The sequence below is a fragment of the Chiroxiphia lanceolata genome, chromosome 19 (assembly GCF_009829145.1).
Source record: "Chiroxiphia lanceolata isolate bChiLan1 chromosome 19, bChiLan1.pri, whole genome shotgun sequence".
In the NCBI taxonomy this organism is placed as follows: domain Eukaryota; kingdom Metazoa; phylum Chordata; class Aves; order Passeriformes; family Pipridae; genus Chiroxiphia; species Chiroxiphia lanceolata.
Window position 1 is genome coordinate 8,997,091 of NC_045655.1, and position 12,382 is coordinate 9,009,472.

Sequence of the window (12,382 nt, forward strand, 5' to 3'; positions counted from 1 at the left end):
CTCCACCCCCAAAATTAAAAAGAAAAGAAAAACAAGGAGGAAGGAAGTGCGCACACATTCTGTGAGGAAGTTTTGCAATGCTGCAAGAGCCGAAGATTTGGGAGGGATCCTGTATTACACCTCCAGACTGCCTTGCTGCCTTCAGAGACTGGAAACTAAGAAATAGGAAATAAGATGAGGATCACAACAACTTTTTTAAGGCATGTTCTGTGTAAGCAATTACCTCCTCATATACAACAGGGCCTGGAGCCCCTCAGAAGGCACGGCCCGTGCATAGCTGATGATTACGGTTACTTTGTCCAGAGGATGACAAGGAAAGAACATCTACTTGCCAAGACTGTAATTTGTATTACGGATTAGCTCATCAAATTAGTCATCAAGTTTGTTTATGCAGTGCTGCTGAACTCAAGTTCTTTATGAGATCTGTAGCATCTAATACAAGGTCTCACTTCCTCACAGCCTCACATTTGAAGTTTGATCAAAATATTTTCCAAACAAGCTGGCTAGCTATAAATATTTATTAGCATCCTAAAACTTCTATAAATTTGGTACTCTCTTTTTTCTGGACTTTTTTTTTTAATTATATTGCTGCTAAAAAACACCCAGTACCACATACTTCCTTAGTCACAGCCATATGATCACTTGCACTGTGGTAAAAATGTGACTTTTTGATACGGATCAGTGATTGATCTCATGCCCTTTTAAGAACAGTACCAGAAAAACTCCCCAAAGGAGGTTGTAGCCAGGTGGGGGTTGGTCTCTTCTCCCTCGTAACAAGTGATAGGACAAGAGGAAACAGACTCAAGTTGTACCAGGGGAGGTTTATATTGGATATTAGGAAAAATTTCTCCATGGGAAAGGCTGTCAAGCCCAGGCTGCCCTGGGAAGTGGTGGGATCACCAACCCTGGAGGGATTTAAAACACGTGTGGATGTGGCACTTGGGGACATGGTTTAGTGGTGGACATGGCAATGGTCGGACTCAATGATCTCAGAGTTCTCTTCCAACCTCAGTGATTCTATGATTCCATACATGGTTCTACCACCCAACTCACACGGAAAACCCCTGATTGTGTCCTAGAACAACTTTAGGCAACATTTACCTGCATCCCACACTGCTGCTCCTCATTCTGCCCACTGCCCTGCCTGCCACAGGCTAAATGTGCGTGGAACATGACAAAAAAACTCTTCACAGAAACATCAGTAGAGATCAGCACTGTTTCCATATATAGAACTTCCTCAAGCCCTGGAGCCACTCCTCGATCTCTTTTGAAAGAAAGATCTGTCATGTAACTCCACCAGCTCTCTTGTCCAAGTATCAAGAAAATGTTTTTTCTCACAATTCTGCTGTTTTCCTACTGTAAGCCAAGGACATGCTTCTTTCCTACTCCAAATCTTTCTCAACCAGAACCACTGTTTCTCACCTGAAAGCTTTTCTTTTTCTTCTCTTAGCTCAAATGTCTCAGCAGATACAGAAAACTACTGAAAGTGGCAAAGGTAAGTTCACTTTTGTTGATTTTGAGATATGTGTTGCAATTGACTGTTAACCAAAAAGCAGGGAAGGGATTTAAAAATGTCCAAAATGTTCATGTATAATTAAATCTTTTGCCTGTCTGTGCAGTGAGGCAGTTTACAAGTTTCCACACGAAGTGTAGTCTCTCTGCTGACCTGTCTGTACAGTCAAAATTGCTTTAAGTTGTTAAAATATTTTTTCCCACTAGAAATGTTATTTTAGTTATGAGTAGTTTAGTACCATTTTCTATGAAAAGACAAGTTTTTACTGCAAATTTATTTGTATAATATCATAAAAGGAGACAAATTTGATAGACCATCAAGGTCCCTGCTGCTGCTATTCAAAAGTTCAATCTACTTACACAAGGTTAATTCTGCCTTTTTACATACAGCCACAAATAAAATACTGCTTTTGCTTTCAGGTTCACATGCTACCTTTCATATAGCATATAAGGTTATTTTCTCCTCCAATTAACACTCCTAATACTTGATTTATCTTTTGTACTTCTATTATTTTAATTGCAGTTGTAGTTCATAAGTATTTTTGTTGGTTCTCCTGGACACATCTGTGTGGCTGTGCCCTCTTTTGCATGAAGACATGCACTTTTTGTCATGTGTGAAGCTGCACACTGGTTTTAAAAAGTATGAACTTGAGTTGCCTGCTACTGGAGGCGGAAAAAAGTACATAATGCCCTACTTCAATAGAAATAAATATAGCTTGGTTCTCAACATATTTGGGGGAAAATCCGGGAGTTTTTTGGGGGATAGGTGCAGTCAACTCACTTAGAAGCTTCTCCTTTCCAGGGATCCTGTCCAACCCCAAGCTCGTACTGGTTCAGAGGAGTTTGAATGTGGTGATGAACCAGAACGTGACCCTCTGCTGCTGCTCTGCCTCTGGATCTCCACCTGTCAGATACACCTTGTTCAAGCACAACCAGCAGGTATCCTCTCTGAACAGGTCAGACTCGACCCCTGCATTGTTCACCTTGACTATCAGCTCTGCCAGCGACGTGGGTCCCTACAAATGCAAAGCTGAGCACAACACTTCCAGTGATGGAAAATACAGCAACAGCCTCAACTTCACTCTTATAGGTACGTCTGGCTGTGCACCTTCCCAGCACACTATTTTAGGGGCACAGTCTTGCTTGAGGAGCTGGCCTTTACTGCAGATGGTTGTTATTCCCTCAGGAGTCAGCAGTGCTGCCCTGCCCTGGCTCACCAACCCTCCAAAATCGATGCTCACCTCATTTTGCTGCTTAACTCTGAGTCTTGCTCGGAGCTTGTCCTGTACTCAGTGATTGAGCCTTTTCAGTTTTCTTTTCTCAGAGCCAATTTCCAAACCAGTGCTGAGCTCACCCACCTCTCACACAACGAAAGGCCAGAACGTGACCCTGTCTTGTTTCTCCGAGAACGGATCTCTTCCCATCACTTACATATTCTTCAAGGGAAAACAAAGCATCTCTCCCCCAAAGATGATGTATGAGAGGGAAGCAGCTGTGATTTTTCTATTTGTCAATTCCTCTGCTGACTCTGGAACCTATAAATGCAAAGCTAATAATAGTTTTCCCAATAGTATGAAATACAGCAACAGTTTCAACTTCACATTAGCAGGTAAGCATAAAAGAGTTACCACTGACAAACAGGGACCATACAAAGTTCAGAATGCTGTCATGATCCAAGTTTTTTAGCTAGATATTTTGTTCCTGCAATATCATGTTCAAAATATAATTTTTTTACCACAAAAAAATAATTTTAGTTTTTCAAATGCATGCAAAACCACAGAATTCCACGCAGCCTAGATAAGAGAAGTTGAAGTGCCCATGAAGAATGACTGTAAAAGATTCACTTTTACAAGAGACCCCCGGTCCACCTTGGGGAGAGTCTGGTTTTATTTGTCTCTCTGGTCCTAGGAAAGAGCCTCCTGGCACCAGCAAGGTGGAACACAGTGCCCTTGGGACTCTCCTGAGCACTTACATTTACCACAGTTAATCCAAAAGTTGAAAAAAATGCCAAAGTGTTGGCTTTAATGCATAGAAAATACTTAAAATACAAAACATTTCATTGCATAAACACTTTCTTCTTCTTTTTGGCAGAAGAGAGAAGCCATTCTCAGGCCCTGATAATTTCTCTTGGGCTGATCCTGCTACTACTTGTAATAGGATTTGCTGTGGCAATTCCATTTTTCATAATTCCTTCATATAAAGCAAGTGAGTTATCTGAATGTCTTTTTCATTTTCATTTATGTTGTCCGTATATTTTAGTGTGTAAACATCACCTTACCAGCAGAGTAGCTCTTGTTGATTTAGGATGTTGTCAAGCCTCCTCTCAACCAGCACTGGCAACTTAACATTGACAAGGCAAAACTTCTACCCTGTTTTGGATGGCAGGTCTGGGATGGGAGTAACAAAGTAACATCTAATGTAATACACAGAAACACTGGAGGGAATTAGATCTCGTTGGAAAGGGAAATCTATTAAAATCTATTAAAATGCCCTTAGTTAAAGAGCAATATTTATCATGAAAATAACATTATCTGAGGTCTCAAAATATTCAAAAAATACCATGAAACTGTTTACTTCCCTCTTTAGGAAAAACTGATACAGGTGTACAGACGTGTTTTTCTTTTACAATTTGCAGAAAAATATAAGTCTACCAGGCCCTCAACTGGCTTTACATCAACAGTGAATGTGGAGGAGACTGAAAATGATGTCATATATGCAGAGATTGGTAAGTTCATGTTACCCCCCTGCAGTCAGGATGGTATGGGCACAGTTCTTCAGGCACTGCAGGAGCCTCATATATGGATTCCCTCAGAATCCATATTTGGCATCACCTGTCAGCCATGCAGCCAAAACTGCAGCTGGTTAAATGAAATGAGGTTCCATGTATTTACTAAGAGCCAACAATGGGCTATATGGAGCTGTAGCAAAATAAAACTTATGTAGCTCCTGCTTTCTGTTCAAAATTGTTCAGTGCTTCTGCTCTTTATTCCATGTTTCTGAAGTTTGACAAGAAATTAAAATTCAAACTTAAATTATGAAGTGACAACAAAGCAACTGAATTAAGACATTGTGCTGCTTCAGCTGCAGAAAATACACAATAACAAAGACATTCCCCCATAGCCACAGTGCTCTGAACTTGGGAGTTTTCTGTATTTGCTCTATATGTGAATGTCTCTTTTGAAGGGGAAAAAGAAACCCCCAAACCAAACCAATAGCAAGGGCATCATGTTTCCCATTTCTGAATATCAAAATGGAGTAATTCTCTCCAAACTAACCTGCCTTCCTGATCCTGCAGTACACAGGTAAGGTCCTCACTGCCCTGCTGTGCAGCTGCTCGTGCCAGGGATCACTCAGCATCCCACCCACAGCCTGCAAGGACAGGGACAAGAGCTCTGATAAGGCCCGGGAATGCTACACAAAACAGGATTTATATTCACTATAGAATCTCACTGCTTTATTTCAAGATTATAGAAAAAAAAAAGTCTGATCTAGTTGCTTGTAATTAACTGCTGTTCACCATCTTTAATCCAGAGCCTGTTAAGCCAGAAGAAGAATACATCAACTTTTCTGTTATTAGAAGAGAAGATGAAAAAGGTGAAAACCTCAAGCTATAATATTGGAATATCTGATGCTCACAACCATGTTTTGAGGGGACTTTGCTGGGTGGAGGCAGGGCTTAGATAGTTGTAGCTGCTTATGAAATTGCTTAGTTACTACAGAGAAATTAAAGTAACTTTAAGACCTTTTGAGGGGGGAAAAAAGAAAAAGAAAAGAAGACAACTATCCTATGACCCAAAAACTCAACAGCCTCACTATGAAACCACGCAGATGTTATTAGTCACCATGTTGCTGATGTAATGTTAATTCTTCTACTGGGTATCTGTATGAAAAATGCAATTATGAATTGTGCTATTCTGGCTTTTAGCAGGGAAGAGGGAATGTACTACAGTCTATTCAAAAGTCCTCATCAGAAACTGAGTACCAGGTATGATCTCCTTTGTGGTTAACCTAATCATATGTTTTTAAAGAATTTTTCAGTCTCCAAATGTGATAAGTACCAGCAAGTTTCACAGAAAGAGATGATGTTCAGATACCAGTTTCCTGGCCTAGGCAGTTTGTAGACAGATAAAAGCAAAATCTCACAGTTATAATATATAAGGACTTCAACTTAAGAGAAAAAGCAGAACAGATAACAACTGGAAATACTGAATAGCAATTCCATTAAGATAAACAGCAGCTTACTGCCCAAACAGCACCATAAAAGCCACACCAAAGCAATGCAATCACTGCCAGGTATAACATCCTGCTGGACACAATATATAGTCTGGCATTACTGGCATCTGATGAATAAACAGAAAGGAATAAATTATTTAAAGCTTTCACCCAGCCCCAAGTTCCTGTACAGTTAACAATTCTCCTGAAGCAGAAACTGGATTGGGTGCAGACATAAGATAATCAAAAGGCTTTAGTTCAGTATAAATTAAAAAAAACCCATACAATCCCAAGTGTGTCCTCTTAGGCACACACTGGAGGATCTGTGTTTGGCCTCAGTACCTGTAAGGATGGGAATTTCTCAGTTCTACATTATTTCAGCTCTCAAGGTAGGGATAGGATGTCAAAATTAACTTTTGGAACAGCTAATTCCAAAACAAATTCTGCATCTTGCTACAGGCCATTCTTAAATAATCCTGGGTTGTTCTAATATCATTCCACAGGCAGCTAATTTAGAATTCCATATGTTTAATAAGTTACACTATGCTGACCTTGCACTATATCTAACATAATTACACTATGCAGCAATTATTGTTAGAAATAACTCATTTTTAGTTAAGAAGAAAATTTTAAGGCCAGTTCCTGTGTTTCATGACACTGATGACTATCAGAGGCCATGTGCCTTGTTGCACACACTTTAAGCACTTTACACAGTGACTCAACAAGCTCTGAACATGTTGTAAATCTCCAGAAGAACAGAAACACTCAATTCTGTACCTCTGCAAACTCTTATATCTGATTTTAACCACTATGCTCAGCAGGAAAAATGTGATCACACATTAAGTCTTTTTCCAGCATTTTATATACACAGACTTTTTCTTTCCACAAAAAATGCTTGTAAAAACCTTTACAATTTATTTAAATCTATTCCTCTGTTACTCTTGATAACTTACTTCTGATTTTTGTGTTTATCAAGTGCAAGATGAAGTAGCTTGAATGTTGAAGAACTGGGGCCATGTGATTAAAACACATTCCTACAAACAGATAGTACAAAGATACTGATTTATTAAAACGTTTAAGATTTGGAAGTCTTTTATATAAAATCCCATTTTCCAGCAGAGATCATAACTGTGTCACCAATACAGATGAAAGCTGAATTTTTAGCTTAGGATGGAGTACTTTTACCTGACAGTAGAGACATGAATGAGGATATGGTTAGCCCTGCTAACCAGGGACAAGTTGCATCTCTTGCCTCTTTCCAAGGGAACCTGGAAGACCTGGATGGTCTAGATTTGGCAGCAAACAGATGCACCACCAAACTCTAGCAGAGCTATTTGCAGAGAAACCACCGAGAGCATAACAATGCTGAAACTGGTCCAGGCAGAGAGGTTTAAGAAAATCCCTTTATTCAGTGAATTTCAGCTTACACGTTTTTGGCTGACGTCACATATTTAGTTAGAAAGTCCTTCAGCCTAGAAATGTGCATCATTTCCTTCATGGTGGTGTCTCTGCTCCTCAGCTGGACCACCCCGTTCTCCAGAGTGGCATCAGTTATCAAGATCATGAAGAGAATGCTCATCTCATCGTACCTGAAAAGAAAAGAGTCCCCCTGTTACTGCTTTTGGTGTGTGGAAAAAATCAGATAAATTATGTGCCAATGACCACAAGCTGTAAATATTTATTTTTGCTATACTGCACTAAGTCCAGCATGACGACACTAGTTTTCTTGTTGCCATTCCTTGCTTTCCTGATTACATTTCTTTAAATTATTTAGCTACCTTAGTACATAAAAGAATGTTATTTAGTGACCTATTACAGGAATATTTTTGCAGAAGTAGAATTTATCTGACTTACTTTGACTACTACTGCACATGAACAAATAGTGGTATTTATTTTCTCAAAGAAACATTCACCAATATGCTCAAGATCTACTGACATGAGCAGCCATATGCCCCAAATTCACTCCTGATAAACAAATAAAACATGAAGCCCCCAAATGGAATAGGTGTTTTTATATCCACAAATAATTCCATCACATACACTGACAGTAATGGTTCCAGATTTGGAAGAACTTTTAAGACTAGACACAGTGTGCTATTTGAAACAGTACTTAAGAATGAAACACAGAACCAGAGCAGATGCAAAAATGGGGTTGAGGGTGGGAAACAGTTCTGAGAGCTTCTGACTCATGTGAAGAAATTTATTTTCAATAGGAGAGTCTCTAAAAGGCATTTCACACTTCCAGGGAAATAACAATAACACATGAAAGGCTTATACTTAATTTAAAAAATGAACAATATGCTTTTCATAATAAAACTACTCAATTCCAAGTCTGTAGTTTGGGATCAATGCCTTCAGTCACGTGGTTACTGCACCCCATGACTTCTGACTGAAATCAGGCATATTTGCACTAGTCCACAGAAAGTCATCTTTCACCTTCATACTTTAATGTACCAAAGATTGTTTCTCCTTACTTTGTATAAAGCTGTTCCAGAGACACTGGCACAGTTTCAAGATAACCTGGCCACACAGAAATTCTGTTTTCTGTCAGTTCATTGAACAGTCCTTGACAAACCTGTGATCATTTAAAAACAAAAGTTAAAAGACAGACTTTGAGGGTCTGAGACTCTACAAAGAAACCATTAGAACTCTAACATGTGTGGTATTAACATTCCTAGCTGGTGTTAATTCGCTGGCTGAAATAATCTCCAAATGGAAAGCAGCCTGGAAATTAAATTTCCATTTCTGTTTAAAAACAGTGTAAGTTTGCTCCTTTCTGTGAGGACTGACAACGACTGACTGACGTAAAAACTTTTAAAAAATCTTTCTGAAGATGCAACCCATGTGTTAAGATAATTCTGAAATATTAAGCTGGGAGGGACTGTGATATTTCTTTTCCTTAATTTTGCATGGAACAAGTATCAGGTCTATTAACAGCACCAAAAGCAGTGTGTCTACACAGGGAACTGCCTGCAGTGAACTTCTTTGGCTGTGACTCACAAGCTGCACAGCAGGAATCAAAGCAGCAGAAAGATTTTCCCCAACACAAACCCTGTCTGAACTGTAACATGGAGATTCAGTGCTCAAAATTAAAATACTGTCTTACAACATACCTGTCTCAGCTCTGTTGTTGGACCTTTTCCTACGTCCAAGGCCACTTTAAGAGGTGCTAAACAAGGATGTAGCTTAAGTACCTTATAAATTTACAAAAAGCAACAGATTACCAAATTTGTTTAGCACACAGTTCTACAGAACTAGGAAATAGTAAGTTTTTTTAACCGAAATTAAGGCTCTAAACAAGCAAAAATTTTCTCATAGCACAAATTCCTGAATTAGCAGCAAGCTGTATTTTATATAACTAGCACACTCATACTCCAGCTAGAATCACAGGGCAGAAATTACTCCCTTTTGGCTGAGCCCCAGGAAAGAAATGAAGATTTGTTAGCAGAGCTCCATCATCCTGAACGGAGCCAGAGTGATCAGAGACAGCCCAGGAGACAGTTCCCATCCAGTCTACTGCCTGTTCTTAAAGAACAAACAGCTGTTTGGGTGACAAGCCCTGTCTGCCAGCCAGCACTCAAACTCCAGAGAAATAGGGTAAAAGTGGGAATAACCATGGTCCTTGGGAAGATGTCCCACTACCACCTGTGACCCACTTTTTCTGTTCTTCTCAGCCACCTTCAAATGCTGCTGGAAGAGACAAATTCCTCTTTTCCACAAACTGCAGCTACATTCCAACTTCTCTTAACTCCTTCACTGCTTGCATGGCAAGAGCCTGCCTGCCCATCAGAGAAAAAGGTAAAACAGGAAAGGGAACCTCAGAGTGAGAGAAAAAAATGCTCATGTGGGTGACAAGGCCTGCTGGGCAGTGCCATGGGGCCAGCCTGGTGCTACCAGTGAGAACAGTCAGTCTGCATCCATTTGGGAAGGGAAGAGGACAGCCAGGTGGGAAAAGGAGACATCTCCATGCTTGAATTTACCATATTGTCTGTGGCTTTTGTACCTAGACTTTTGTTACACTTTCTACAGAAAGTTACCTTTCTCTGTGAATTTTTCTTTGTTGTTAATGGATTCTCAGCCAGCTGTAGGGAATCAAAGAGATAGGCCAAGACTCCTCGGTCCAGGTTTCCATTCATAGACAGAACATGAGGAATAACATTCTTCCTTCCATCTCGGCCCTGAAGAGAAAAAAAACACAAAGGGAAACATCAAAGATTGACCCAAAAAGCCTTTTGCTTGCTTTAAATGTATAATGAGGCATTGAGGTTGAGTACCCTTATTATGTTTAAAGCACAGACACGTATTTTAAAAAGTTACCAGAAACCTCAGAAGTGTAACGAGGTAACACTGCAACACTGGGGAAATGTTTATCATCTTCTGAAAATGAAGGTCTGACTGCAGAGTATCAACTGTACTACTTTTACAGCCAACAAATAACAAGACAGTCACCTGCTAAGCAACAGGACCAGCAAAGAAACCATTTCTCTCACACATTACCCTCTTTATCAGAAAAGATTTTTAATATAGTGAAGCTTACAAGTAATTTTGAACTTTCCCCTGGATACATCTGTAACAGTTCAGTATCACCAAGGTTCTTCAGTGTTTCTATTGTTTCTGTCCCCCAAGGAAACTTGTAATGTAACTTAAATCCTCTTCTGCCTTCTTCATCATGAAAGTCACTGCTGCTGAAGTTAGATGGGCCTACTGCAAACTGAAAATAAAAGGTGTAAGAGGTGTAATACTGTGAGTCCTGTATTAACTAAAAAACCAAGTCTGCAATGCAAGATGAAATCTGTGATTTTCAGCAAAAGATTTTTAGAAATTACAGCCCAAATCTCTCTGTTGTTTCACGGCATTTCAATCTCACATCACCTACAAACACAAAACATTTGGCTTTCTGTAAGTCATGTGACAAACTTCTTATCGGGTTTGTCACAAACTTCAGTTGCTTTTCAGTTTCCACGAGAAATAAACCCCTTCCAGTGGCTAGAACAGGCCAGTAATGTAAGGCCATAAAACCAACCAGGGTGACTATTCCCCCTCTGAAAGGAGCAGGCCAAGATTCCCCAGGGATATGCTGCTGTTACCTTTCTCCACCACTGGAGCCTCTGGCGTAGCCAGTAATCGAGCCACTGTCCTGAAGTTCTGGGAGAACTAAACCATGCAAGCAAGGACGTGGTCCTCTCTCCTATTCTTTAAACAATAGCAAGGGCAGCAAGTTAACACCTTTGGAAATAACAGGGGAAAAAGCAAGAGACAGCATTCAAAAACAATCCAAAAGTGAAACAGGTGTTAACAGTTGCTTTAAGCATGGAAAGGGATTAATCCCCCTATTACTCTACCTTGTAAGGTTTCCCTTGGGTTGTTCACTTTCTGGAAGAGAATGAAAGCAGACTCCAATCTGAGCGAGGCCACAGGGCAGTCTTTTGTTCACCAGCTCTAAGCAGCTGACATACTGAGCCAGAACACCTGTCAAAAGGTAAATCCCTGATTTTAGGGGCCACTGGGAAATTTTTTTACATTTTTAGTCTACCAACAGCAAACACAGCACACGACACAAGTATGTGAAGCCTCACTAGCGCTGATACTTTGCAGGGACAGGCTCAGCAGCCTGGTTCCTCTGGGCACTTTGATTTGAAGGTGCCTTTCCCCTAATTACAGGGAGCGCACTCATTGCCCACCTGTGCTGCTCAGGTCCTCGAAAAGGACACAAACTCACAGCACGCAGCCAACACAGCTGGAAAATTCCCTTAAACGCAGCTGTTTCTCTCCCAGCCAGAACCCCGTTCGCAGGACCCAGGCTGTGCGGGGCCGCCCGGGACCTACCGGGCAGGAGGCTCTCCCGCAGCACCCCCGCGGTGCCCAGCACTTGGTCCAGGGCCGGGCTGTGCCCACAGCCCTGCAGGGCGTCCCGCAGCGCCTCCGGCTGCAGCAGCCGCAGCCCCCGCGCGTCCTGGGGGGCTCCGGGCGGGCCGTGGAGCGGGGCATCCACGGCGAACACCTGCTCCCGCGGGGGTATGGCCGAGTCCCACCACTGCGCCGCCAGGTTGGCGCGCAGGGCCGCCCCCAGCGGACCGAGCCCCGGGTGCTGCCCGCTCAGGTAGGCGCGCCAGGGCAGCGGCCCCGCGCCGCCGCGCAGGAAGCGCCGCCGCCAGCACACCTCCAGCAGCTCCGCCCCGCCCGCCGCCTCCGCCCCGCCGCCGCCCGCCGCGTAGGGCCGCGCTGAGCACCCCGGCGGCTCCGCCCGCCCCGGGACGCGCCGCCGCCCCGGCTCGGGCCGCACCAGCGCGGCGCGACTCCCCCAGCGCCGGCCCTGGCGGGCGCCCAGCGCCATCTTCCCGCTCCCTCACGGCGGGGGCACGGCGGCTGCGCATGCGCGAGGGCACCGCCAGGGCCCGCCCCCCCGGGACCCCCGACCTTGGACCCGACCCTGGGCCGAGCTCAGGGGGGTCCTCAAAGTTCATTATCTGTGCCTAGCCGGAATCTTTGCGCCTTTTGTAAACGTAATGGTGCCGTTGGAGAGCTTCAACAAAGAAACGGGTGTCTTCAAGCTGGACTTCCTCGCCTTTTGTAAACGTAGCTAATGTCGTCGGGTAACATATAATAGAAGTTGTGTAATATAGAACTTTGCGTTTTGAGCATTCCAGATCACACAAAT

At 42.4% G+C, this 12,382-nt stretch overlaps 2 protein-coding genes across 2 annotated transcripts; one reads left to right on the top strand and one right to left on the bottom strand.

Moving 5' to 3' along the window:
* Positions 1-1,264: 1,264 nt before the first annotated feature.
* Positions 1,265-5,532, top strand: MILR1 (mast cell immunoglobulin like receptor 1). Its single transcript, XM_032706521.1, has 8 exons — positions 1,265-1,358; positions 1,451-1,495; positions 2,315-2,602; positions 2,837-3,121; positions 3,604-3,717; positions 4,148-4,237; positions 5,044-5,106; positions 5,438-5,532. The coding sequence occupies exons 1-8, from the start codon at positions 1,325-1,327 to the stop codon at positions 5,488-5,490; spliced, it is 972 nt and encodes a 323-aa protein (XP_032562412.1). The 5' UTR covers positions 1,265-1,324; the 3' UTR covers positions 5,491-5,532.
* Positions 5,533-7,112: 1,580 nt separating this feature from the next.
* On the bottom strand, positions 7,113-12,058 carry POLG2 (DNA polymerase gamma 2, accessory subunit). The gene is made up of 8 exons (XM_032706520.1): positions 11,551-12,058; positions 11,067-11,193; positions 10,812-10,917; positions 10,262-10,435; positions 9,762-9,902; positions 8,838-8,918; positions 8,199-8,299; positions 7,113-7,313 (listed from the first exon to the last, which is right to left on the bottom strand). Exons 1-8 carry the CDS (start codon positions 12,056-12,058, stop codon positions 7,148-7,150), a joined length of 1,404 nt encoding a protein of 467 aa, XP_032562411.1. The 3' UTR covers positions 7,113-7,147.
* Between the last annotated feature and the right edge of the window lie 324 nt (positions 12,059-12,382).

What these genes read in the sequence shown, in the direction of transcription:
- MILR1 (XM_032706521.1), top strand. Translation starts at nt 1,325, where the DNA reads ATGTTTTTTCTCACAATTCTGCTGTTTTCCTACT. An exon ending in TTTCAACTTCACATTAGCAG is followed by an intron (nt 3,122 to 3,603) that starts GTAAGCATAAAA and finishes TCTTTTTGGCAG; the next exon opens with AAGAGAGAAGCCATTCTCAG. An exon ending in TGTCATATATGCAGAGATTG is followed by an intron (nt 4,238 to 5,043) that starts GTAAGTTCATGT and finishes TCTTTAATCCAG; the next exon opens with AGCCTGTTAAGCCAGAAGAA.
- POLG2 (XM_032706520.1), bottom strand. Translation starts at nt 12,058, where the DNA reads ATGGCGCTGGGCGCCCGCCAGGGCCGGCGCTGGGGGAGTCGCGCCGCG. An exon ending in GGCTCCAGTGGTGGAGAAAG is followed by an intron (nt 10,436 to 10,811) that starts GTAACAGCAGCA and finishes TTTTATTTTCAG; the next exon opens with TTTGCAGTAGGCCCATCTAA. An exon ending in AGAAAAATTCACAGAGAAAG is followed by an intron (nt 8,919 to 9,761) that starts GTAACTTTCTGT and finishes TAAATTTATAAG; the next exon opens with GTACTTAAGCTACATCCTTG.